The following is a 24,404-nucleotide window of genomic DNA, read 5'->3' as shown; positions in this document are numbered from 1 at the left end:
AAATAGCAGAGGTATTGTCATGTTGAAATGTCACTGTATTACAAGAAGGCAATATTTTATGTCAAGTATCTTGAAGAATACTGTGTGAAATGAGATCAAAAAACAGTTCTAGATGGATTTTAGCTTTTTTGGTACATGCATATAAAGGCATGTACTAAGGCAAGTGTATAGTCTGGGCTATATTTGTTAGGCTTTTTTCTAGTAATCATACTCAAAGTTCATAGCAGAGGCCAGGGCTTGGGCAGATAGGATTAATATGGGATAATCAATACTCAGTAAACCAGAGGGGCTAGAAGGCAAAGTCAGTACTAAGAACTAACTAGAAACAATGAAACCAGAAAACTAGGAACACTGTAAACAAGAAAAATAGAAACTAGCAACACTAAAAAACCTTTTAAACCTCTCCTAGAGATGAGGGGATGAAATTGTTCTCATGATAAATTACATCACTATATATTTTTCTGAAAACACTTGATGTATCATTAATAAGGCAGAATTAGACCGATTATAGAAAACCTGCAAGCAGCAATTAGTGTATAGTAAATGCAGAAACTCCATAGTTGCATGATTAAGTTAAGTGATACTTTTTTCATCCCACAAACAGGGAAATTCCACCTCCACATTTAATCCATCTGTGAAGTGAAACACCACACACACATACACACAGGTGTCTTGCTCAAGGACACCTCAGTCATGGACTATTGGCACTGGGCATTGAACTGGCAACCTTCCCCTCACATGGCCAGTTCCCTAACCTCCAGCCCATGACTACCTCCATGATTAGTGGCATGTTTGCTAAACATGTATGACAACTTTTATTGAATCTGGGGAAATAAACATTATGAAATGTCTATACTTGTGCTATTGCGAGTCACCCAGTAAAGCCTAAGATAGTCATTTAAAAGTCAGACCCATTGGAGCAGATTCTGCAGAAGCTTTTTGAACCATACATATTGATGTCACTTGCACAAAGTCTAAAGGCAGGTCCAGCTCGAAGTTTAATTCGATGTAAATGCAAAATCAACATTATACTGATGAAGATATGATGACGATAGTAGATAATTCACTCACATCATCAGAAGGCATGATCCTCACCAGGTTTTGACTGAGTTGTCTTTGAATGCTCTTTCAATGTGCTTACCATCATCAGCTTGATTCACTCACTCAGGGAAGGGGTCCAAAGCGTGTCTTACAAAATGTTTTTTCTGCATGTTGCATGCAGTTGCACATTTCTACCAAAGAGGCCCAAATCCCCAAAACTATGGAGCTGACTATACTAAGACGTAGCTGATTTCATGTGAACCCATAATTTCATTTGCTAAATTTATTAACCTAGATTTACCAGTTGTTTGTTTGAAATCTGTTTTCAAAGCTTTGCTGGTATATTTGGTTCCAACTTGTTCACTTATTCAAACCTCAGAAGAATAAATATAGTGATTCGCATTGTCTTTCATGAAAATAAAGGAAGTGTGATGTTATATTTTTGCCACTTTGCACACCCTCATCTCTCATTATTTGAAGATGTTATTTTGAATGAAGACTGATGTCTATTTTCACCTCTTAATTCAATGTAGCATAATTATTAAGACTGCATCCATCTCGTTCACTGTTTCTCACTTTCTGGCATATTAAGATGACTATGGGACGCTGCTATTGGCTGAGGCTCTGTTGGAGGAGTGTCTGCTGGAGAACGTGACTTTACTGAAGACCTCCACGCCCCTGTCTGACCAAACTCAGCCCAAACTAGCCAAAGCCAAAGCCCACCTCAACAGCCTACTGAGCAGAGGACGTCTGGAGGTGGGTCTCATTTCTCTTTTATATGTTTATGTCTAAGAGAGTACGATATGAAGTCTTTTTTTTCCAAACATGGATCAAATGGGTCAAGAACTAAATGTTAAACAAATGATTCTCTTATAAACACATTTTAAACATAGTAGTTGTTGGCTTGGATGTATAGTTTTAGGAAAGGCTTTAGTATAGAACCTTCATATTATGAGGAGGTTTAGGGAACACAAAGTTCTTTCATGGCATTGCTCTAAAGGACCCTTCTGGGCACCTTTATTTGTAAAAATAAAAGCCTATGTAGTGTATTGATCAGAATCCGTTTGGAAACAATCAATTGGCCATACCTCTACCTAACAGTAGGCCTAAACCATCAAGCCAGCTGCCCAAACCTTCCACACCCCAGCCTTTTTTTTTTTGCCTGTGATTGACCCATTACACATATTACTGGTGTACACTGCTGCCACTCCCACAAGCAAAACTGTCGCCCTTTGAACCATCTATACGGCAGCCTCACTTTCCCAGATGTCCCCCAACAGAGACAAAATTGAAATTGTTTGGGAGGGAGGGGTCCTGTTTTATTTCCTTGAATAAAATTAGCATTTTCTGGCAAAATGAATGTCCTCACACAAGGTGGCTGTTGAACACTAGATTTCATTGTGTCCAACATTAGATTCCTCCCCCTGGGTAAACTGCAAAATTGCCCAGCCCAAAGTCTTAATATAACCATACAATGTAATGCACAAAGACGTGTTGCTAGTCTAAAAGTCTAAAACTGGAGAGGCTTAAAGCTCAAGTAAATCTCCAAGTGCTAAGACACTTTAGGTATTGCTGACCTTAAGTCAGCAGTAGGGATGTATTGATACAGATATCAAGTATCGACCCAATTCCATGTTCATTAACACATGAAAATACACTGATAACAACATCCAGTACTGTCTGATACCTTGTTGGCAGTGAATGAGGGTCAGCTGAGGTGTTGCTCACACTGTTTCGGTTGGACACAAATTTGTTAGTCAAAACACAATCACAACCACTTCCTCTATATGCGGTACTTAAGTCAGAATATGCCAACTTTACTATGTTGGACAACAGAATTGCAAGGTAATATGTTGATTTTTTTTTGTTTGTTTGTTTGGTAAAATAGGCTGTAGAGAGACCTTTTGTCCTACCCATCACTGCCTGCTTTTAATTTTAGAGCATAGTCTGGCACAAGTTAGCAAAGCTGCTGCTGCTCAATATTTATGTTTGAGGTACTTGGACATGCTGCATGAATGGAACACTTTTATTCATAATAGTCCATAGGACCAAATGTTTTCATACAGTGTGAGCATATGAATTGTAGGCTTTGTCCATATACAACAGCTGATTCATACAGACGTACAGTGGGAATGTCACTCAATAACAAGATATCTAAAATCACACAATGGCTAGACTTAAAGGACATTCTACTATAGTTCAAGCAGCCAATCAAAAGACGTACAACTCAAAATGTGAGCTCTTCAGATGCTTTAACTTCAGATGTAATTCCTGCTGTCATCATTGTACAGAGAGTGTTGGTGAGCAAGACAGATAAGGAACATGGGATCAAAACTATAAAACATACTTTACTTAGAGCTGTACAGAAGCTTCTTCTTAACTGCAGCGCTACTTGAAGATAGCTAATGTAACATATGTAGCTAATCAGGTAGATTTTAGTGTTAAGATGCATTGTTCTTATTTACACTAACAATTTCTCAATTCTAAGTAGGGTAATCATTATGATTTAGTATTGGCAAGTACTAAAAAAAGTACTCATACTCAGTCTAAAAAAATGGTATCAATGCCTTGCTAGTTGGCATGCAATGAATAACACTAGCCTAGGGCATTATACAGTACCATATACAACATTTTGCACAACAACCAACATAGACCTGCTTGTTTTTCTATGTGTAAAAATAATTTAGATTAATACAGGTATAAAGTAAAAAGACTCCTGCCTAGTAATACTAAACATGGATAAAAAACTACAGAGATAAATAGAACAAAAATATATTGTGAAAAGAGTATCCACCTCAAATACATCAGGGGATCCCCCAAGGCCTCTGCCACAGTTTGAACTTTTACTGTAAGGATAAAAAGTAAAGAGTAGGGCTAAAAGTAGAGTCAGACCTAATGTGCTAGATTCACATGTACATGATTTAGCTCATGCTTACTCAATTAGTATTTTACTCACCAACTTGCCTTGTCCTTAAAGTGCTGGTTAGCCGCAGACAACACCGTCTTTGTGTTGCGATCATGTATTGTGAATTTCTGATACTCTGGTGTACACTGTCAGAGTGCAATTACAGTTACAGTTATTGCATATAAACTACAGTTAATATGCTTGCATTCACATTATTTCAGTGAACTGGGACTAAAAACATTCTATCTCTGAAATGAACATAGTTTCTTCAGAAATGAACATAGCACTCCACTCTTCTGATGTATTCCCTGAAATTGTTCCCTGGGACAGCATTCCAGGGGGACAACTTTTATTGCAGGCTTCATGAAAAGTGATAGTGAATCAGTCTCAAAGTTAGTCATTGGCCACCTCTCAGGTCATACTTGTGTCATTATTGTTATTAGTTCAATTAGTTAGGAGAGTGAGGAACTGAAATGTGGGCCTGCATACAGGATCTTAAGGCTACTGCACACTAGATGCATCAGGCAGACGTTATTTTGCGTTGTATCCTTTAGCTAGAAAACATCAAGATCGTAAAGAGTTGGTTCGTGGACATCAAACATAATTCATACAAAAATGTTTTATTTCAATAATTCTATATGAGTAGAAAAAAACAGTATAAAATGCTTCTTTAGCAATATGTGGTAGCCTTTAGGGGTTAAAGGCATATGGTTTTTCAAAATGTCTGCATATTTTAATCACTGAGATGTAAACAAAATTGAGTGTTTTGATGTGAAATGGCTCATTATAGAGAAACCTACTAGTTATGATTTACACTGACTAACAGGTAGATTTAGCTCCAGTCAGGTGACTTTTTGTGTAAATTGAATTTTTTGGCTTCTTTATTCATTCCCATGGATATGAAAGCAAGAGCTGTGTAGTTGGATCATGTAATGTTATCACAGGGGAAAATGCATATGTGTGAAATCTGTAGAACAATTAAAGGGGAATTCCACTGATGTTCAAAACTGAGATGTAAACAAAGTCATTCAGAGTGGGTTGATTTGAAACTGTTCACTGTAAAGAAACTTAGACTCTTATAGATTTTTTTACAGCGGTCATGACAGTGACAGTCCTACATGTGTCTTCTTAAAAAGTGGAAAATCTGAAAAAATACGTCAAATGTCTGGTTCCTATCACTACCACTGTGAGCTCTTCTGAGTTGGTACGTTCTTCTAGAGTGGAGCATTACACATCAAACCACTCTGAATGATTGTGTCTATGTCTAATTCATTTAATTGTGCAGAAATGTTGAAAAATTAAATGTGCTTTTAAGTGAGTAAACATCTTCTAAGAATCATGAGTTTTCAAAGGGTGGTGGCGCTTGGCTGCTGTGCTAAAATATCTGCTTTTTGTTCATTTTGCTGCATTTGCAACCCTACGGAAATAAATCTTATCCATCCATCCATCCATCCATCCATTTTCTAAGCCGCTTCTCCGTCAGGGTCGCGGGGAATAAATCTTATATTTATATTAAATTTATTTCTGTAATGCTAATCCAAGTAGATTTAGTCACAATTTCTACATTTTATAAATGTTTATGTATCTTCATCTGGCAGATATGCACTTGGAAAGTGTTGGATGTTGGCATCAGCCCATAATCCCCATATTAGTGCATCTCTACTGTCTTGTGTAGGAGTGTCCAGCTCCAGCCATGGAAATCTTTAATCCAGACATACATAAATCACCTCCATAGTTAGTTCATGCTTGAGTATATAAACAGGTACCATATAAACAGTGCTGTACTCTGACCCTTTAAGACTAGAACCGGGCACTCTTGGTCCAATGCTTTGTCTGTTTATTCACAGCCACATTACCTGAATGAGGCTCTTCTCCTGCTGGCCAAAGTACACTATGTACAGGGTCGCTACCGGGACGCCCAGGGAATGTGTGCCCGAGCTGGCATTGAAGAATTCACACGTGACGAACAGCCCATTTACCATCTGCGCCTGCTAGCAGAGGCCTTCGTCATCAAAGGTACAAATCACTTAGAATGACTAAATGACTCATGAGTTTGCACTTAGGGCTTGGGTTTTGCTAACACTGTCAGACGGAATCCTACCGCAGTGATAAATCACAGGATTAGGTTGCCATATCATGGAAAAGCAACTTTGTTTTGTTTTTTTAAAGTGGCATGTAACATTATTACAGTTTCAAAACTGTTCACTACCAAGTCCATATGGTTCATATATGGAAACCATGCTAGAAAAACCCATAATGAATTCTTTGTTTCTGTCACGTGATGAGGACCAGCCTATACCAGCAGTTTAGCCCCACCATATCGTATATGAATTGCCTTTCGAGTACCACACAATACATGGTGGCCAATCAGAAGTCATTGCCAGGCACAGTAACATAAACAGCCTGTTTAATTCTGAGGGCTAAAAATAGGTTGGAAAATGGTTATGTATAAAAAAGGAAGGGGGAATGTATTACTGGTGCACCACAGAAGTACATCTTTTTTTCTTTAAAATGGTAATGTAAAAATTCATTATGACCATTTTGGGACATAAAACCATAGAAATGTTATAGATACAAAAAATGTAAAATTCAAGAAAAATGTAGGATAAGAGTCCTTTAATAACGCATACCTACTCATGGGTTAAATGCTACATGTTGTGTTTGATTATTTGTACTTGTGCCATCTCATACATCATGGCACCATCCACTAAGTGTGTTTAAAGAAGCCCTGATCCAAGTTGCCACCAGTAGTATTTGTGATTAAAGAAAATGGAGCACAGTTTGGATGGGATGATACTTGGCAGCGTAGCTAAGGTATTCCATCTTGCAGTAATTAGGTCTGCAAAATGGCAGAGTTCCCAATCAGCAAAGTACTCTTATAAACAGAGTCGACGGTTTAGCTGTGCCTCGACTGGCTAAACTTGGATGACCAGAGGGTTTGTAGTGTAGTGTAGGAGTTTTCATAAGTCTGAAACAACATTTCCATATATGTCCCTAAAACTCATCGGCTTGGGTTGTTTAAATGCAGTGGAGCAGGTTTCTCCAGAGTTTCTGGAGCTAGTCCATTCCACAGATTGGTGCCTGCTCACACTGGATTCAAAATGGGAGAGGAACCTTTTACCACCACAGGACAGGACATTTAAGATGAAAATGTCTTGTGGTGATTAACTTCCACGTGGGTGTGTTTGTGTGTGGGTAAATGTGATATATCTTCACATCACTACTCAAAAATGAAATGGGCAGCCCTGAGAATAGGAAGGAATGGCTAAAAATGTAGAGACTGGCGTCACTGTCTGTAGGAAAAAAAACATTTATAGTTTACCCAGAATCGTGGATTTAAAGGGCCCATATCCTGCATTTTCTTGTGTTTAATTACTTTCCTTGAGGCCCCCTTAAAACATTTGTGCATATTTGTACAGATTCATCAATTCATTTTTACATCATGGACATTTTTCAACCTGTCTTCATGGGCTCTTGAAGACTATGTATGCAGTTCTGCTGTCAGAACAAAACCTCGGCAAAATGTTTTTGTCATTTTTCAGTTTTTGACAGGGTTTGAAAATACCTGTTGTTGTTTACATTGTGCATGAATTTCAAGATGAATGGTTGGATGAATAATGAAATATATATTTAGCTTAAGGGCTGAATAGAGGTATATTTTGACACACAGACACACACACACTCACACACACACACACACATATATATATATATATATAAGTTAATTAGTTTTGTGACATCACAGAAACACTGAATTCAAAACAGGCTGTTTTTACAGGTTATATATGGAATGTATGGACTGGCAAGTGAATGGCTCATTTTGAAACTTCAACAATGTTTACATACTGGATCAAACTCTTTTTTCTTATAAAGAGAAAGTGGCTTGAATGTTTACCATGGGTCAGTTGTAATTGTGTGTGTAACAAGATAACTTCCCTATCCCACTTCTATCTGCATACACACACAGTGGCCTGCAACTGAATTTGGTAATTGATTACTTCAATAAAAGGAACTTTTCTGTTCCTCATTCACAATGAGGACACTTTTTCTACATCCTCTCATACAGTTAATCCAGCTTAGTATTGTCTGTACGCACAACCAGAACCAGCAACTCACTGAAGTTTACTTTACAAAACCAGCCAGGTTTTGGTGGTCTGGAGTCCACTGAGCCACAAAACCACAGCACACACTTCCAGACTGATGACCTTCCTGAGTAATAGCTATAAGCTCTCCTAGCGTGGTGCCATGTGTCTGGCTACTTGCTGCTGGTAGATATCAGTCATCGTCACATGACAATGAACATGCAAGCTCCAAACCGTTACTAGAGTAATCTGCTCATATAGTGTCTCTGGCAACGTTGAGGCATGGAACCAGATTTTCACTGAAGCTTCTGGCCAAGGCCAGTTAGCTGTCCTCTAGCAGTAGGTTTAGCAGATGCCACTCAGCATGAGTTAGATTTACTCAGATCTTTCTGTGGAAATGCAGTTCTTGCTGTAGCTGTAGGCCAGGAGTATATAAGCTTTTTATCTTGGAAGTTAAAAGTGTATTGATGCTGAAGAGCAAATGCACTCTCAGAAAAAAAGGTACGACACTGTCACGGGGGCAGTTCCCCTCTTGTCACTGTGGTGTTACCCTCAAGGGTCCATCACAGTACCTTTAGTCAGGGAACATAACTGTATCAGAATCCATTGAAATTATATTTTCTAAGTTTCTCTCGTCTCCAGGCTTTTTATTTTAATGTTCTGATTGAAAACATTTGGTTATGAAAAGGTACAAATATCTACTTTTCCACTAGGAAAAACTCATGTAAGGTACACCAAGGGTACACTTACATTGTTTGTTCCTTAATGAATGAATCATGTACCTGCATAGTATGTTTATTTATAACAGTGTATGATATATATTACCATATATGAATTTCCCTTATATCCAACTTATATTAGTCATACACGAGACATACAATGCAATCATATATCAACATCTATAAACATAGATGTGTTACAAGTTTATGTTTATATTAAACAATATATGATAAAAACATTGTTCCTATATGGATGGTATATATTACTATATTGCTGCTGTGAGAACAAGACTTAATTTTTAATTTGAAAAATCCTGTTGCCCCTTACATCGTATGTAAATTTAATGATAGATGTACCAAAAGAAACAGCCCAAAATTATTTGGAAAAATTCTGGGTCCATTGACTTCCATTGAAGTAAACTGTTATCATTTTTAAGTTTCCAGACCAATCAGTTTTGGAGATTCCAGAGAGCAGCCAAATGCTAGCTGCATGTTACGTATATATAAAATGTAAGGTCTTTCTTTGCATATATGTTTCCTGTGTATTTCATTTTGATCTTTTACTTTAAAATTATTTATGTATTTGTATAAACCATATGTATCAGATATATACAAGTCAGACGGATAGTATATATGTAACGGTTGAGGCGAGGAGGCGGGATGCAAATGTGAGTTGCTTTTATTGAATTTAGAGTTAGAGTCCAGAGCCGCAGATGTTTGAAGAACAGACAAGTTCATGACAAAGCAAAACCAAACTACAATATGTACGAAAACAAGAGAGAAGGTAACATCAACAGAGTAATATCCACAAGTACAGTCACAATGCAAGACAGAGACTGAACAAACACGGGGGTGTAAATACGCAGAGGTGAAACAGGTGCAACAGATAACAAGGGGGCAGGACCAGGGAGGAGATACAGAACAACAACAACAAAAGCACATGGTACAAGAAAACAAAAAGCACATGGCTACAACAGAGGGGAAGAAACATGCAGAGGAACAAAGGAAGAATCTGTGACAATATATATGATCCATATATTATGCACATATGTGTTCAACCAACAATCAGACATATATATGTGATCCATATGTTATGCATATATCCAATAGTTTGTACTATATGTACATATAATACATGTAAATATGTTTAGAAATACATGCCTGACCCTTTATCTGTGTGCACATATGGCCATATATCAGATTTCCATATGAGAGTTAAGAGTTGTTAAGAGTGTCGTTTGCTTACTTTGCTTACTTTTGTTTCTCTTCTTGTGCACTGATTGGCTAGGCTGACCAGTGAATCTTTCAGTTTTCTGTTGTCACTGTTGTTTATTATCCTTAATTTTCTACCATGTGCGTTCTTAAGTAGGTTATGTTAGGTTGAAATTGATACTGCATTAGACCTCTGGAGCTGAGTGTCATTCTGTAGTCTACATCATGGCCATATTTGGAACATATTAGAGAAATCTGCTTATACCCAGACAGGACGTTGATTATAGAATGATGTTGCGACTTCGGGTGGGCTGCAGGCTGCAGCTGGGTTTGCCGCTCTTTTGAACAGGAGTGAATCAAATATATCATATTAAATATAGCAATATATGTTTTTGTGAAAGACTGGGTGTAGAAAGACATTCAGATGTTAGCTATTTATCATTATATAATGCAAGTTAAGAAATTTATAAAGAAAGTTTAAAACTTCAATCAATTTTGTCTTTTTGCCAAAGAACCCACACCCCAAAAAAACACCCACATTTGTGGAAAGCTACCCAAGTTGGCAACACCATATGTTCTTAAAATCCACAATGTGGTCAATGACAATTGCATTGATTCATATATTATATTTTTTGTTTTGTTTTGTTTTTGGAATTTCACGCAACATATTTTAAAAGTTTACATCAAACTTAGTAGCACGATGTAAATAATGAGTTAAAAATAAGATGTTGTATCAAAACACGTTTGTTCTCTAATTGGATAAGGAATGAAGGATTTTAGGGCAACTTTCTGGCAAGGCAAATAAAACAACCTCGTGCTGTCCACTTTGGGAAGTTGTGCTATATATAACTATATGCATATATAATTATATGCTTTTATCAGTAATGTTGCTCCCTTTTTTATCTAATAGATCTTATTCTATCTTTAAGTGGGTGAATATTTCATTCCAAGCTGAGGTAAAGAACTACCAAACTAACTGCCTATTAAGCCTAACATGCGGATGGTCTTTCTGGTGTTTCTGGTGCTCAGTTTTATAGCTTCTGGTACGCAGAGGAGGTATGGAGGGGAAATGCGGCTGAATTATCTGTTTGTCGTGTGGTCTGCACTGCATTGGCAGTTGTTCACTTATTTGATTACGGCTGGTGTCCGCTCTCCTCCTCCCTTCCTGCTGCCTAGGAGGTCCACTGCGGATTTATTTGTGTATTAATGACTTCAGCAACTTCCCATGCCAGAGATCTGCTGGAGGTCTGGACTCCCTCTATCCCTGGGAGAGAGGAATGTGGGAAAGTCCTACCAATTGTTATGCACATGTTAAAGGGCACATCTTGTCAGAATTCTTATCTTTCTCTCTCAGTTATATTTACTCTGTCTCTTTATATTCCTCTCATCTGTTTTTGCATTACTTTTACATTGAATACATAATGGTATAATCAGTTCTAGTGGTAGATGCATGCAGTGTCAGTACTCTGTGTTTTTTCTGTGCAGGTCTGTCTCTGGACCATCAGACCGTGTCTGCTGCTTCACGCGTTCGTCTCTCTGAGAGGGAGGAGGAGTGTTTGTCCTGTTATCTCCGGGCCTGTGATACAGCACTCCTCTACCTGCAAGAGCTAGACAAGGTCTGTGTGTGTTTTGCAAATTTGATGTGCATCCATTACATGAGCTGAATCTGTTTTTCAACATATGCTACAAATTCGTTTTTATTAGCTTTTTGTTTGTTTGTCTATTTATTTATTTGATTTAGCACATTGGTTCCAAACCCCAGTCCTGGGCACTCCATGCTCAGTGATTCATCTACTTTAGCACACTTGACTAGCTCATAAGGGGCATGTAAACTAGTAACAGAATGGCTGGGAAAGGGAATGTAGAGTCTCCAGAACCAGAGTATACCTGCATCACTATCAGATAAATAGTACTTAAAGCTTTTGACTTTTACAGAGAGAAGAAGCTTTTGCTTTTGATCTGAAAAAAAAAAAACTATGTTTCTCTCCATCCTTCCGCTCTGAGAAGACAACTCAATACTATGGGTCTGAAATGATGTGTAACTGTGGAGAAGCCTTTGCTAAGAAAGGGAAATGGACAACAAGGAGAATGTTTGCACTTGAACATGAGAGTAGGTTTTATGGTTTAATGAGTCTAAATTTGTATTTGTTTTTTTAGATCATGAGAAACAGAAAATGCAGCCAACATTTAAGACTGAACTTTGGAGGTGTGGAACAATATACTTGTAGATATTTTTGAAAAACCAAAGGAAGCATGAATAGAAAGGAAGTTGAAAAAAAGGAAAAAAGACTGGACCCAATAAAAACTGAAATGTGTTATGTTATGTTTGTTGTTGAGGCTTCTGTGTATTTTATTTGTTAAATATATTTTAATTGCATTTCTGTGTTTTGGTGCTGTGATAGACTGTTAGCACACCAAGCGCCAAGACAGCCAAAAGCAGCATATCATCTCCTCCAGTAGAGGTGGACCCAGGCTATTTCCTACAGGCTGCTCTCCAGAGTGCATACCTGTGCCTACTGCACAAAGGGTGAGTGTTTACACTCTCAGCACCATTAGGCAGGTTGAACACACTATACTTTAAAGTAGAGGTCCCCATCCCTGGTCCTGAAGACCTACCGTCCTGGAGAGATTAGTTCAGGAGTTGTTGATGGGCTGGATCAGATGCATTAGAGTTAGATAAAGGTAGGAGCAACATGTCAGATGTAGGTTGGAACATTTTGGGCAAAGTACATCCTCAGGAGGAGGGTTAGTGACCACTCCAGGAATAGTTTACAGCTGCAAGGCTAATGTTTATAAAAAGTAGTCAAAATATATGTCCACCAGTTAGCATCAAGCAAACTGCAGGTATATAAGCCATCGCACACCTGCCAGACTACCAAGCTTTTAAAGGAATAGTGCAGCAAAAAATCAAGTGTACACAATTGTTTGCTTACACAAGATGTAATTAATCAGCTGAGAGAAGTTTGGAGACCAAATTTACTTAACCCCACACTAAGAGGCCGAGCCCAACTCCTGAAAAACAACCCCACACCATAATCCTCCCTCCACCGAACTTTACTTTTGTCACAACGCAGTCAGACAAGTACTGTTCTCCTGGCAACTGCCAAACCCAGACTTGTCCATCGGATTACCAGATGGAGAAAAGTGTTTCGTCACTCCAGAGAACACGTCTCCACTTCTTTAGAGTCCAGTGGTGACGCTTTACACCACTGCATTCAAGACTTTGCATTGTGTTTGGTGATGTAAGGCTTGGATGCAGCTGTTCAGCCATGGAAACCCATTCCATGAAGCCCTCTATGCTGTTCTTGAGCTAATCTGAAAGCCACATGAAGTTTGGAGGTCTGTAGTGATTAACTCTGCAGAAAGTTGGTGACCCCTGCGCACTATGCGCCTCAGCATCCGTCATTTTACGTGGCTGACCACTTTGTGGCTGTCGTTCCCAATCGCTTCCACTTTATTATAATACCACTGACAGTTGACTGTGGAATATTTAATAGTCAGGAAATTTCACAATTGGACTTGTTGCACAGGTGGCATCCTATCACGATACCATGCTGGAATTCACTGAGCTCCTGAGAGCGACCTATTCTTTCACAAATGTCTGTAGACGCAGTCTGCATGCCTAGGTGCTGGATTTTATACACCTGTGGCCATGGGAGTGATTGGAATACCTGAATTCATTATTTGGATGAGTGAGTGAATACAATATAGTGTATGGGGCAGGTGTGTGCTGGAGGTTAGGGAACCAGCCCTGTAAGGCCTCTTTTAAGGTATGCTGCATACTTTGTCAAGTAGGACTTTTCAAGACATGAAAATCTGATTGTCTAAGCCACATTTTTCAATCTCCAATCCTTGCGGGCCAAAACACTGCAGACTTCAGCATACTGCCTCATTAAACACACCTGATTCAAGTCATCAGCTAATTAGCAAGGTCTTCGTGAACTGAATCAAGAGCATTAGGTGAGGGTACACTAATATCCGCAGCACTTTGGCCCGGAGGATTCCCAGGTTGACAAGCAATGGCCATTGGCAAGCAATAAAAATGGCAAAGCAATAAAAACAAACAATATGACCATTCCACTTAGACCTGGGATAATCTCATATTGTCCAGCAGGTGTCAGTGCTCCTCTTTTGAAGACATTGAAAGGGCTTAAGTTGGCCACGTATGTTGCTCGCTGTACCACAGTGAGACACCAGAGAGTGTTAAAGCTCTCTAGTTTTTCTCTTTATCAATATCCCAACCCTGATTCATTCATAGCTTTCACAACATGGCTTGTCTTGACATCAGACACTGAAGTCATCGCTGCTATTTTGGGCTTTTCCTTCTGTACTCACTAGAGGAGTGTTCTATTTTAACCTGTTCTGTCCTCATATCACTCTCTTTTCAATCTTCCCGTCTGTGTGTCTGTGTCAGTCACTTGGCTCAGGGGACTCACCAGTTGCGTCGGGTTATGAGAGTGATGGAGAGTCGTGGCTCTCGTAGCTTTCGGAAGGTGAGAGGTCATTGGGTGAAACAGTGAGTCCAATAACAGAAAACACAGGCATACTTTTCTTCTTTAAATGAGGCCTTTCCTTTCCCTTACACATACACACTGTCATTGTGCAGGGAGTATCGAGGAAGCTTGCTGAGGTCTTGCTGAGCTCGGTCAGTGAGGACAGTTACTGGGGGCCGCTGTCCACCCCACCCCCGACCTGGCTGCATATGGAAGGGGCCACTCATCCGAAAGAAACCATTTACCCCTCCTCCAGACCACCACAGCGCTACAGCACAGAAGGGTTAGATACACACCCACGTGTTTGTTTTTTATACAGTGTCAGGACATGGGATCATTCATGTATAAATGTAAAAAGAGTCGTTAAACTTAATGCACAAATAATATAACCAGAATTCTGATTAACTTCTGTTAGTCCATTTGTTATAAATTTTCAGACAATTTGAAAGGCTTCTTGCATTTTCAATTGGTTTAAAAAATGAATTACAAAGAATTTCTATGACATTCACAATAGTACAAACCAGATTCCAAAGAAGCTGGGACAGTATGTGAAATGCCAATAAAAACAGAGAGCAGTGATTTAGTAAATTCTGTTTATTACATTGAAATCATTATAAAAACACACTATTTTATGTTTTCCCTTATGAAAAGGAAAAGGAGCATGGTTACGTCTGTGTTACATCATCTTTATTTTTAACAGCGCTTAAAATCTTTTGGGGCTGAAGACACCATTTGATCCAGTTTTGAAAACTAATTTTTTTGCCCTTCCTCTTTTACGCATTTCTTCAGCTATGCAGTTGTACAGTCTCTTTGTTGTCATATTTTGAGCTTAGTAAGACACACCTTTCCAATATGAGACACGTCTGGACTCCAGGCAGGCCAGTCAAGCCAGCCACAGACGCTGAGTATGCTGTTGTGAAATGTGCAGAATGTGGCTTGGTGCTGTCATGTTGAAATAAATGTAGGTGTCCCTGAAAAATTCTTTGCTTAAAACGCAGTATGTGTTGCTCCAAATTGTGTTCAGCATTAATATTGCTTTCACAGATGTACACGTTACCTCTGTATGGGAGGCAAATCCCTCCAAAAAGGAAATGAAAATGAAAACAATAAAATGTAAATGCAAACTCTTTTTGCCATTTCTTTTTCCAAACATCTGCACAAATATCCTGCCAAAATTGAAAATGAAATGAAATGCTGAGCCGTTTGTGACAAAATAAAAAGAATTTGAAATAATGAGCGATTTCATTTTAGATTTGGCCATGAAAAACCAGATTAACGACTAAAAAGAAATGACAAATAGGCGTTTTCAATTTCTTTTTATTTTTGTCACAAACGGCTCGTGCTCATGTGAAAAAGGAATTCGCAAATGAAGGCATTTCATTTTTAATTTTGGCGGGATATTTGTGCAGCTGTTTGGAAAAAGAAATGGCAAAAAGAGGTTAGCATTTATATTTTATTGTTTTCATTTTCATTTACTTTTTGGCAGGATTTGCCTCCCATAACCTCAGTACTATGACCACCCTGGCTAAGGAAAGGTATTTTTAAACTGTTGGATTTTTTACTGATGCATTTTTGGCAGTAAGTCTTGACCCTTCCTTGCTCATAAAGGACTAGGTCTTTACCGGATACTCCTTTTGTGTCCAAGCATGATTGCATCCCCTGTTTGAGATATTTATGAACCCTGTCTCAACCTTTTTGAGACATTGTTGGCATGAATTTCAGAATGAATGTATATTTACAAAAAACAATGAAGTTAACAAGATAGTACATCATGCATCTTGTTTTTTTACTATCTAATACAGGTCAAAGTAGATTTATAGATCACTGCTTTCTGGTTTTATTCGTATTTTACTTACTGTCCCAACTTTTTTGGGACTTTTTTGGTTTGAATGTAACGAGTACCTAACTAGCCTTAACCTCAGCATCAGTTTCAATATAAAACATGTATTGTAAAGAAACATCTTGATATTATAGGTTGACCCAGTTTTCTCTGATTTTCCTACAAAGGCGGGACATTTTTGTCCTTGAAATATCTGAAAACAAAGACACACACAAGCACACATTCTCTCTCACTGCCTCCTGCAGACTTGGCTCCATCGCCTGCTGTTAAATCCATTTCTGTCACATTATTTGTGACTAAGTATTTACTAGCAGAAAGGACAGGGAGAGGGAGAAATCAAGGATGGAGGAAAAAGGAGAAGACAGAATGACAAACAGGGACATGGAATCTGTGTCTTTCATATTGAGGATTAGTGGCACAGTAGGAGAGCCTTTTACCTGTGAACATAATACTGTGTTAGTGTATCAGGATGATAACAAGAGATGGAAAGAAAAGGAGAAATGTTATTTAATATTATATTGTAGTTGTGACATTCCCAAATAAGGGACTGCCAGTCTAAGCCACTTTTCTCCATAAGAAAAGTGAACGCTGTTCTTTAGCATCAACCGAACAAACAGAACAAACATAAATGTTTCAAAAGGGTTTGATTCAGTTACATTCTGAGGAAATATTCACATTATTTGCAGTATTTATTTTAGCAGCTTCATAACATTTAGTTTTAGATTTAAATGCCTTTAATTGTTCCCTTAGAGAAACTTGCTTAGATCCGGTGCTCCTTATATGGGTAAATCACTTATATGTGTTCCTTATATGGGCAAATCACAAGGGAGCAGACAAGTTGCAGTTCCTCCCCACAAAAAAATGTAACTGAAAATATATTGCAATGTATTATATTCATATTTTGCAATATACTGGCAACATATAACCCTACATTTCACATTGACTACACTTTATATTGATGGTCCTCTATAGCAAATTATTAACAAGCTATCCATTGATTAAGGAGAAGTTTAGATTTAGGTTTTGGGTTGAGGTTGAGGATAATGTTAGAGTGAGTGTAAAGTTCGAAGGTTAAAAGGAAAAATTAATTTGATGGCTATTCCCAGACCCAGATTAATCTACGCTTAGACTAATATGAATTTGCAAAAGCAGTGTATCATTGACAGTGTAATGTGCGAGAACAGGTATGGTCCATGTTCAGGAAAAGTCCAAAAGCATCCAAACACCCCTTCTAATGAGTGAGTTCAGCTGTTTAAGGTGCACTCATTGCAGAAAACTGCACACACACATCTTGAATAATCTCCATAGAAAAGTGTTGCTAATAGAATGGGATGCTCTGGAGAGGCCAGATATGAGCCTAAGGTCACCATGTCCATTGCCAAGTGTCAGTTAGGATGGTATAAAGGCTCCTGGCATTGGGCAGTAGAGCAGTTTAACTGTGTTCTCTGGAGTAATGGAGCTCCAGCCAGTTGGAGTGATCCAAAACTAACCATCCAACATCAGTACCTGACCTCACAAATGTTCTTGTAGCTCAATGCAGTCAAATCCTCACAGCAGTGTTCCAACATCTAGTGTAAAGCCTTTTCAGAGGAGTAGAGGCTGTTACAGCAGCAACAGGAGGACAGATACACATTAATACTCTTGATTGAAAAGCATTGTTAGTTGTCTAGAAACTTTTGGATCCAGCGTATTAGTTGAATGAACGTTAAAGAGAAGGTATCTACAATGCATCTATAGTGGACTATCAAAGTAAAGTGTTACCTTTATTTTCATAGGGGCTCATATCCCAGAAGACAGGAGACACAGACAGAAAGACAAGAGGGTAAAAGGAAAGACAGGAAGTGGCCCAGAATGGCTTAGAGGCAGACTGAGGAACAATAGCTGCTGTGTACCGGATACCTGAGAGTAGGCTACAGTTTTCCGTGATATCAGTAGAGCACTTCTCCGTTGCAGACTGACACATGTAACTGGACACACATGCTCAAACACACTCACACTCACACCCACCTGCATGATGTGTCCTGTCCCCTTCCTGTTTCCTGGGAGCAGAGCGTTCTGTCCGCAGGACGTGGTGGAAGAGGCTGTGCTCCTGCTGCTCATCACTGAATCAATGGTGAGGCACTCTTTCACACTCCTTTATCTCTGTCTCCCCGTTATTCAACCTCTCTCTCACTCTACTCATCATGTCCATCTCCTCTTTACTTATTACAGCTCTATTACACTCTGCAAAATAACCAGATTTCCATGAGTAATACTGTGCATTCCAATGGTTGTTAATTACACTGCATGCATATTCTAGAATGGAAGGAATGTGTCACAGTTTGCTGTGGGATATTATATCTGCTATATCACCTTACTGGGCTGTGATTATCTGTACTTTGGGCAAAAGTTTTATTAGCAGTGTGTCACCCCAAGATCGGATTCTGAATACTACCAAATAATACTTATTAGCAATAAAACTTTATCTATTTCATTTTGTAAGAAGGGTGGTTGCTGCTGTAGTTCAGCAGTAACACACTCCCCCTGCTACAGGAGGTCACCGGTTCGATCCTCGCTCATCGAGTCATTATCTTGGAGTAGTCATGGGCTGGAGGTTAGGGAACCAGCCTCGTGACAGGAAGGTTCCCCAGGTTCATCCCCTGAGCCGACAATACGTGACTGAAGTGCATTTGAGCAAGGCACCCAACCCCCAACTGCTCCCAGTGCGCCATGGATAGGGCTGCCCCAAGTGTGCTCACTGCCCCTCAGTGTGTGTGTGTGTTTAATAGTGTGTATGTGGTGTTTCACTGCACAGATGGGTTGAACTGCAGAGGTGAAATTTCCTCGTTGTGAGACTAATAATGGTCACTTGAAATCAAAGCAAAATAAGTGAAAAATCAGCAGTTTTAGAAATGGAGTTCAAAAAATGATTAAAAGATACAGAGAAAATAGAGAATTCTAACGACAATGCAAGACCTGCTGGACTCCAAAACCGTCTCCATCAGATAAACAGCACTTTTTTTTTAATTAAGCTCCACTCTCTTAAGCTTCAGATCTGAAGAAGTCCACAGGTGTTTTTGTCCATCCCCTTAGTTGTGATAAGACAACTCAGTACTATGAGTCTGAAAGGATGTATAACTGTCAAGAAGCTGTTACTGAGAAAAGGAACTAGACATTAAAGGAGACAATTTGCAAATCAAACAAAGAACAACTGACTGGAGCCCCAGAGCCCAGACCTCAGCATCACTGAATGTGTTTGGGATCATGACAGCCTGAAAAGCAACTGACTGAACTTTGGAGATGTGGAAAGAAATCTGTGCAAACTTCTTTGAAAAACTGAAAGCCTCTTGAAAAGAAAGGAAGCTGTAATAGAAGCAAAAGGTGGATAATTCTTTGTTGTTGAAGCTTCTGTGTAGTTTTCTGTGTATATTTCTGACTCTGAAAAATGAATGACTTATACTTATTGGCTTTTTTGAAAAGGGAAATGAGATGAATGAAAGGTAGCCTCTTTTGAACAGCTCTGCATATTTCAGCTCCTCCCCACACCACCCCCTCCTATCACTGAGCAAAGAAGCTCAGCTAGTTCACAAACCCTCCTTGACGCACAGTTGGAAATATGGCAGAAGGAAAAAGTGTTAGGATTTCAGTTCATGTTCATCAAGAGAAACTTCAAGGCACTTCTCTAGCCAGCATGCAGCAGCATCCTTTACCTATTCCAAATGCGTGTGGCTGTCTAATAATGCAGTGGTTATCAACACAGGTCCTAGAGTATCCCTGCCCTGCATATTTTGGTGTCCTGCTCTGACTGATCAGTTTAATAAGTAATTAATGCTTAGGCAAAAATACACATATTTCTACCTTTTAATATTCTATCCTCTTTTAACCCCTTACTAAGCCAAGGGCCCTTTTATTAAACTATAACCTTAAAAAAGCTGCATTAGTTTGCTTTGAAGTCCCTGTAGTTACTGAACAAAAAGCCTTAGAATGTAATAAGCCTGCAGTGTTAAGGGGTTAATAATGTGATTCCTTAATGCAGTAGTTGTAAATATTTTGATTTGTAAAAACACTATCGAAGTTAAAAAATATCTGTCACAAATTACAGTTATGAGCAAAGAGAATATATTTCACCTTTTATTGTTACTCTAATGAACAAATCAGTAATTAAGCCCTTTGCGATCTGTATTCTGTTCTGAATGTGTGCACTCTAGCTTAAAAAAAAAGTATGCATGTAGCAATGCATCCAACAAAAAAGGCAACATCTTGCTTTTTTTATGCAGAGATAGAAAACACAATAAGACATAGAGGGCTCCAATGTCACATGCTGATACATTTTACTAGGGCAGACATAAGCATGCATATGTCCTAGAATCTCTAAGGGGAATATTTAACAAGTTAAAAGGGATTTAACCAACTAATAACTGCTATATATCTTTGAATATCGCTGCTGTGAGAAAACTTCATATCTCCGAAATGGTAACTTGACAAGAGGAAGAAAAAACATACTTTACTTTCAATGTATGTCAGTGGAACCAGACGTTTTTACAAGTCATTTTTGGCCATTTATTTTTGTTCATCCTTCATGAAATTTACACACAATATAAAGGCCAACATGCATTTTCAAATGTCAAAAACTGAAAATCAATGAAACTGGAGATACAAGGTTTTGTTCCAACAACAGCTACATATTGCCATGCTATGGTAGATAAGTACAAATTTGAGCTAAAAACCCCACAAAAATGTGAAGGATAGGACTCCAGGAGCAGGATTGACAACGATGCGAGGTGAATGTTGTCTATCTGAATGTGCTCTCTGCTGCCCCTACAGGCCAGTGGAGAAGCAGTGATCAGCCGCACGCCGGAGCACCAGGAGGCGCGGGAGGCTAGCATTCAGGAGGCCTCCTCTGTGTATGACATGCTCAGCATTGGCATGGCCAGGAGGGGACAGTATGCCATGCTGTCTCAGGTGAGGCTAATTCAGAGCTCAAGAAAACCCGCCAAACCTAGTGCTAAATATAAATCTACAACCATTTGGAAGTAACTTGAAAATCAGGGCCTGATTCAAGCTACTCTTCCTCAACAAGACTTTCTTTTTTGCTTTTCTTTTGTGTGCGTCTCTTTTCGTTTGTGTGCCTTTCTCTTTCTCTTTTCATTCCTTCTTCCTGTCGCCTTTCCCTCAGGCAGTGTCAGTTGTAGACCAGGTGCATTCCAGGGCACTCAGGTGAATTCACTGATAAAGAGTTTGATGCGCTCTAACAGGAACCCTCCATGTCATCTTGCATTATTTATTACCAACAGTGTATTAAACACTTACTGGAAAGTGCTTAACATTCACCCCTGTGGAACTTTCTCCTATTAAAATGTCATTAAAGCTTCTATTATACGTATCACTTTAAAAAGCATTCACTTCATTATTCTATTGTTCTACTGATTCACTGCTAAATCCATTCTTATCCATCAATAAATGCTTTGTAATACTTAATGAGTCACTGAAAGACCCAATCAGGAATTTCTGAAGCAGACTAAGCCTCAAGTCAGACAGCAATCTTTTTGGACTAAATAAAATAGCAAAAGAATCCAGCAGTATATTGATGTTTCTGTCATAAGTATTTGGGCTGATGTATTGGATGTTTGGGGGCGGGCAGCTTGGGTTTTAAATGCTTTTTTAAATAACTAAGAAAACACCTGTGCTTACTGCTTTATCTTTGACATTTATTTAATCACTTTAGATTGTGACCTCTTTTCATTTGTAGATTCAGTTAGTTTGTCCGCCCTCTTAAATTGATATGTCTGAATTGTAAGGCATGTTCAAAGGTATTTGCAGCTGCTGAATTGCAAAAAAGCCTGCCAGCTGCAGTAATTCCTGGTTGAGCTTTTTAACCACAAATATGCATACAGCACTACCTTTTCACATGGCAAATCACCTCTCTCTATACGCTGCCAGTCAAAATGTTGGACACACTTACTTATACAACTTGTTTTTCTACTGTGTTCTACATTTTACAATGCTAGTATATATATATATATATATATATATATATATATATATATATATATATATATATATATAAAAAATTGTTCATATTCCACTTTTAAAAATTAGCTCTCTACCAAAATAGAAAGCTTTCCCTACTGTTCTCCATTGTCAACGCAGCTGATAGGCTCATTTGATTGGTTCCAACTCGACTTGTTTCAAAAATTCAAGTTTTAATATAAAATGTTTTGTTTTGGACATAATTTCATAAATACACTGTAAAAATGTTCTTAAATACTGCTGCTTTTAATACTAAGTTAACAAGCATCTGTGTCTTAGATTCTGTTGACTTACAATTTGAAGTTCAGTCAAAAAGTTTTAAGGCAGCCTAGTAACTACATTTCTTTATGCCTTTATGTTTAAACAGCCTGTTTTAGTTACTTTAAGGCTGTAATATGTAAACAACCTCTGTGTTGGTTGGCCGCTACAGACTGTGTCGTATTTAAAAGGCAAGTCAAGCTGAAACAATTTATCTAATTTCAGCATGAGTGGATGAGGCCAAGCTGCTATAGGCCTAATATGCAGATATCTGTGTTGATTTTTGCGACATGACAAAAACAGTGGATTCAAAGCAGGCTGTTTTTGCAACTTAGTTTTTTGTACTTGGAATATTTCTTATATTTAAAAAGAGTAAACAATTTCTTTTTCCATAATATGTGCCCTTTAAGAGAATTGTGTCCAAACCAGACTGGTAGAGTATATTATGTTGACACAATATGTTTGTGAATAGTGCTTAATGATTCATACATTTTCATTCAATATCATTTCATGTAACTGTGCAACCCTTTGCCTGTTTGTGTGTCTGTTCATATCTGTGTTCATATCTGTGTATATGTGTGTGTCTTGTCAGTGTTTGGAGCGGGCCATGAAGTTCTCCTTTAATGAGTTTCACCTCTGGTACCAGCTGGGTTTGTCTCTCATGGCTAGTGGAAAGGTGAGATATAAATCCTGAACCCGGTCCACTTCATTTAACACAGAAAATACAAAGGTGAATACTGAGGATTTGATACATACACACTTCCTGGAGGCTTATTTGCTGGCTAAGGTCAGCATGTACACATGCTTCTGTGTGTATGTATGTGTGTTAGAAGGTGGGTGAGTACATACATGTGTGTTTATCCTTGAATCCTAGACGTATGAATATGCAGTTAAGGAAATACAAAAATTTCCAAAAGTTTTTCACTCACCCTTCCAACTCATTGAATTCAGGTATTCCAATCACTTCTATGGCCACAGGTGTATAAAACCAAACACCTAGGCATGTAGACTGCTTCTACAAACATTAGTGAAAGAATGGGTCGCTCTCAGGAGCTCAGTGAATTCCAGCATGGTACTGTGATAGGACAAGTGCAACAAGTCCACTCGTGAAATTTCCTCGCTACTAAATATTCCACAGTCAACTGTCAGTGGTATTATAACAAAGTGGAAGCGATTGGGAACGACAGCAACTCAGCCACGAAGTGGTAGGCCACATAAAATGACGGGGTCAGTGGATGCTGAGGCGCATAGTGCCCAGAGGTCGCCAACTTTCTGAAGAGTCAATCACTACAGACCTCCAAACTTCATGCAGCCTTCAGATTAGCTCAAGAACACTGTAGAGAGCTTCAAGGAATGGGTTTCCATGGCCAAGCAGCTGCATCCAAGTCTTACATCACCAAGTGCAGTGCAAAGTGTCGAAAGCAGTGGTGTAAAGCACCACCGCTGGAGACGTGTTCTCTGGAGTGACAAATCACGATTCTCCATCTGGCAATCCGATGGAAGGTCCATAAAGACATGGATGAGCGAGTTTGGTGTGAAACAACTCGACTGGCCTTAACCCAATAGAGCACCTTTGGGATGAATTAGAGTGTAGATTGTGAGCCAGGCCTTCTCGTCCAACATCAGTGTCTGACCTCACAAATGCACGTCTGAAAGAATGGTCAAAAATTCCCATAAACACACTCCTAAACCTTTTGGAAAGCCTTCCTAGCAGAGTTGAAGCTGTTATAGCTGCAAAGGGTGGGCCGACATCATATTAAACCCTATGGATTAAGAATGGGATGTTAAATGTGTACATTTAACTTTAAATAAAGATGCTCATAAACCATTTCTCAGTGTAAATGA

General features: G+C 38.7%; 1 protein-coding gene across 2 annotated transcripts in view; it reads left to right on the top strand.

Annotated features, from left to right (window-relative positions):
- Nucleotides 1-24,404, top strand: part of ttc7a (tetratricopeptide repeat domain 7A) — a 70,053-nt gene that overhangs the window by 7,318 nt on the left and 38,331 nt on the right. For both annotated transcript variants that reach the window (XM_037538694.1, XM_017690603.2), the window contains 9 exons: nt 1,634-1,797; nt 5,794-5,962; nt 11,445-11,575; nt 12,362-12,486; nt 14,374-14,452; nt 14,566-14,735; nt 18,342-18,405; nt 21,096-21,233; nt 23,152-23,235. In XM_037538694.1, coding sequence (XP_037394591.1) covers nt 1,634-1,797; nt 5,794-5,962; nt 11,445-11,575; nt 12,362-12,486; nt 14,374-14,452; nt 14,566-14,735; nt 18,342-18,405; nt 21,096-21,233; nt 23,152-23,235 — 1,124 coding nt within the window. The remainder of the gene's footprint in view (nt 1-1,633; nt 1,798-5,793; nt 5,963-11,444; nt 11,576-12,361; nt 12,487-14,373; nt 14,453-14,565; nt 14,736-18,341; nt 18,406-21,095; nt 21,234-23,151; nt 23,236-24,404) is intronic.

Source organism: Pygocentrus nattereri, chromosome 5, assembly GCF_015220715.1.
Source record: "Pygocentrus nattereri isolate fPygNat1 chromosome 5, fPygNat1.pri, whole genome shotgun sequence".
NCBI classification, from domain to species: Eukaryota; Metazoa; Chordata; class Actinopteri; order Characiformes; family Serrasalmidae; genus Pygocentrus; species Pygocentrus nattereri.
This window is presented reverse-complemented; position numbering and strand designations above follow the sequence as displayed.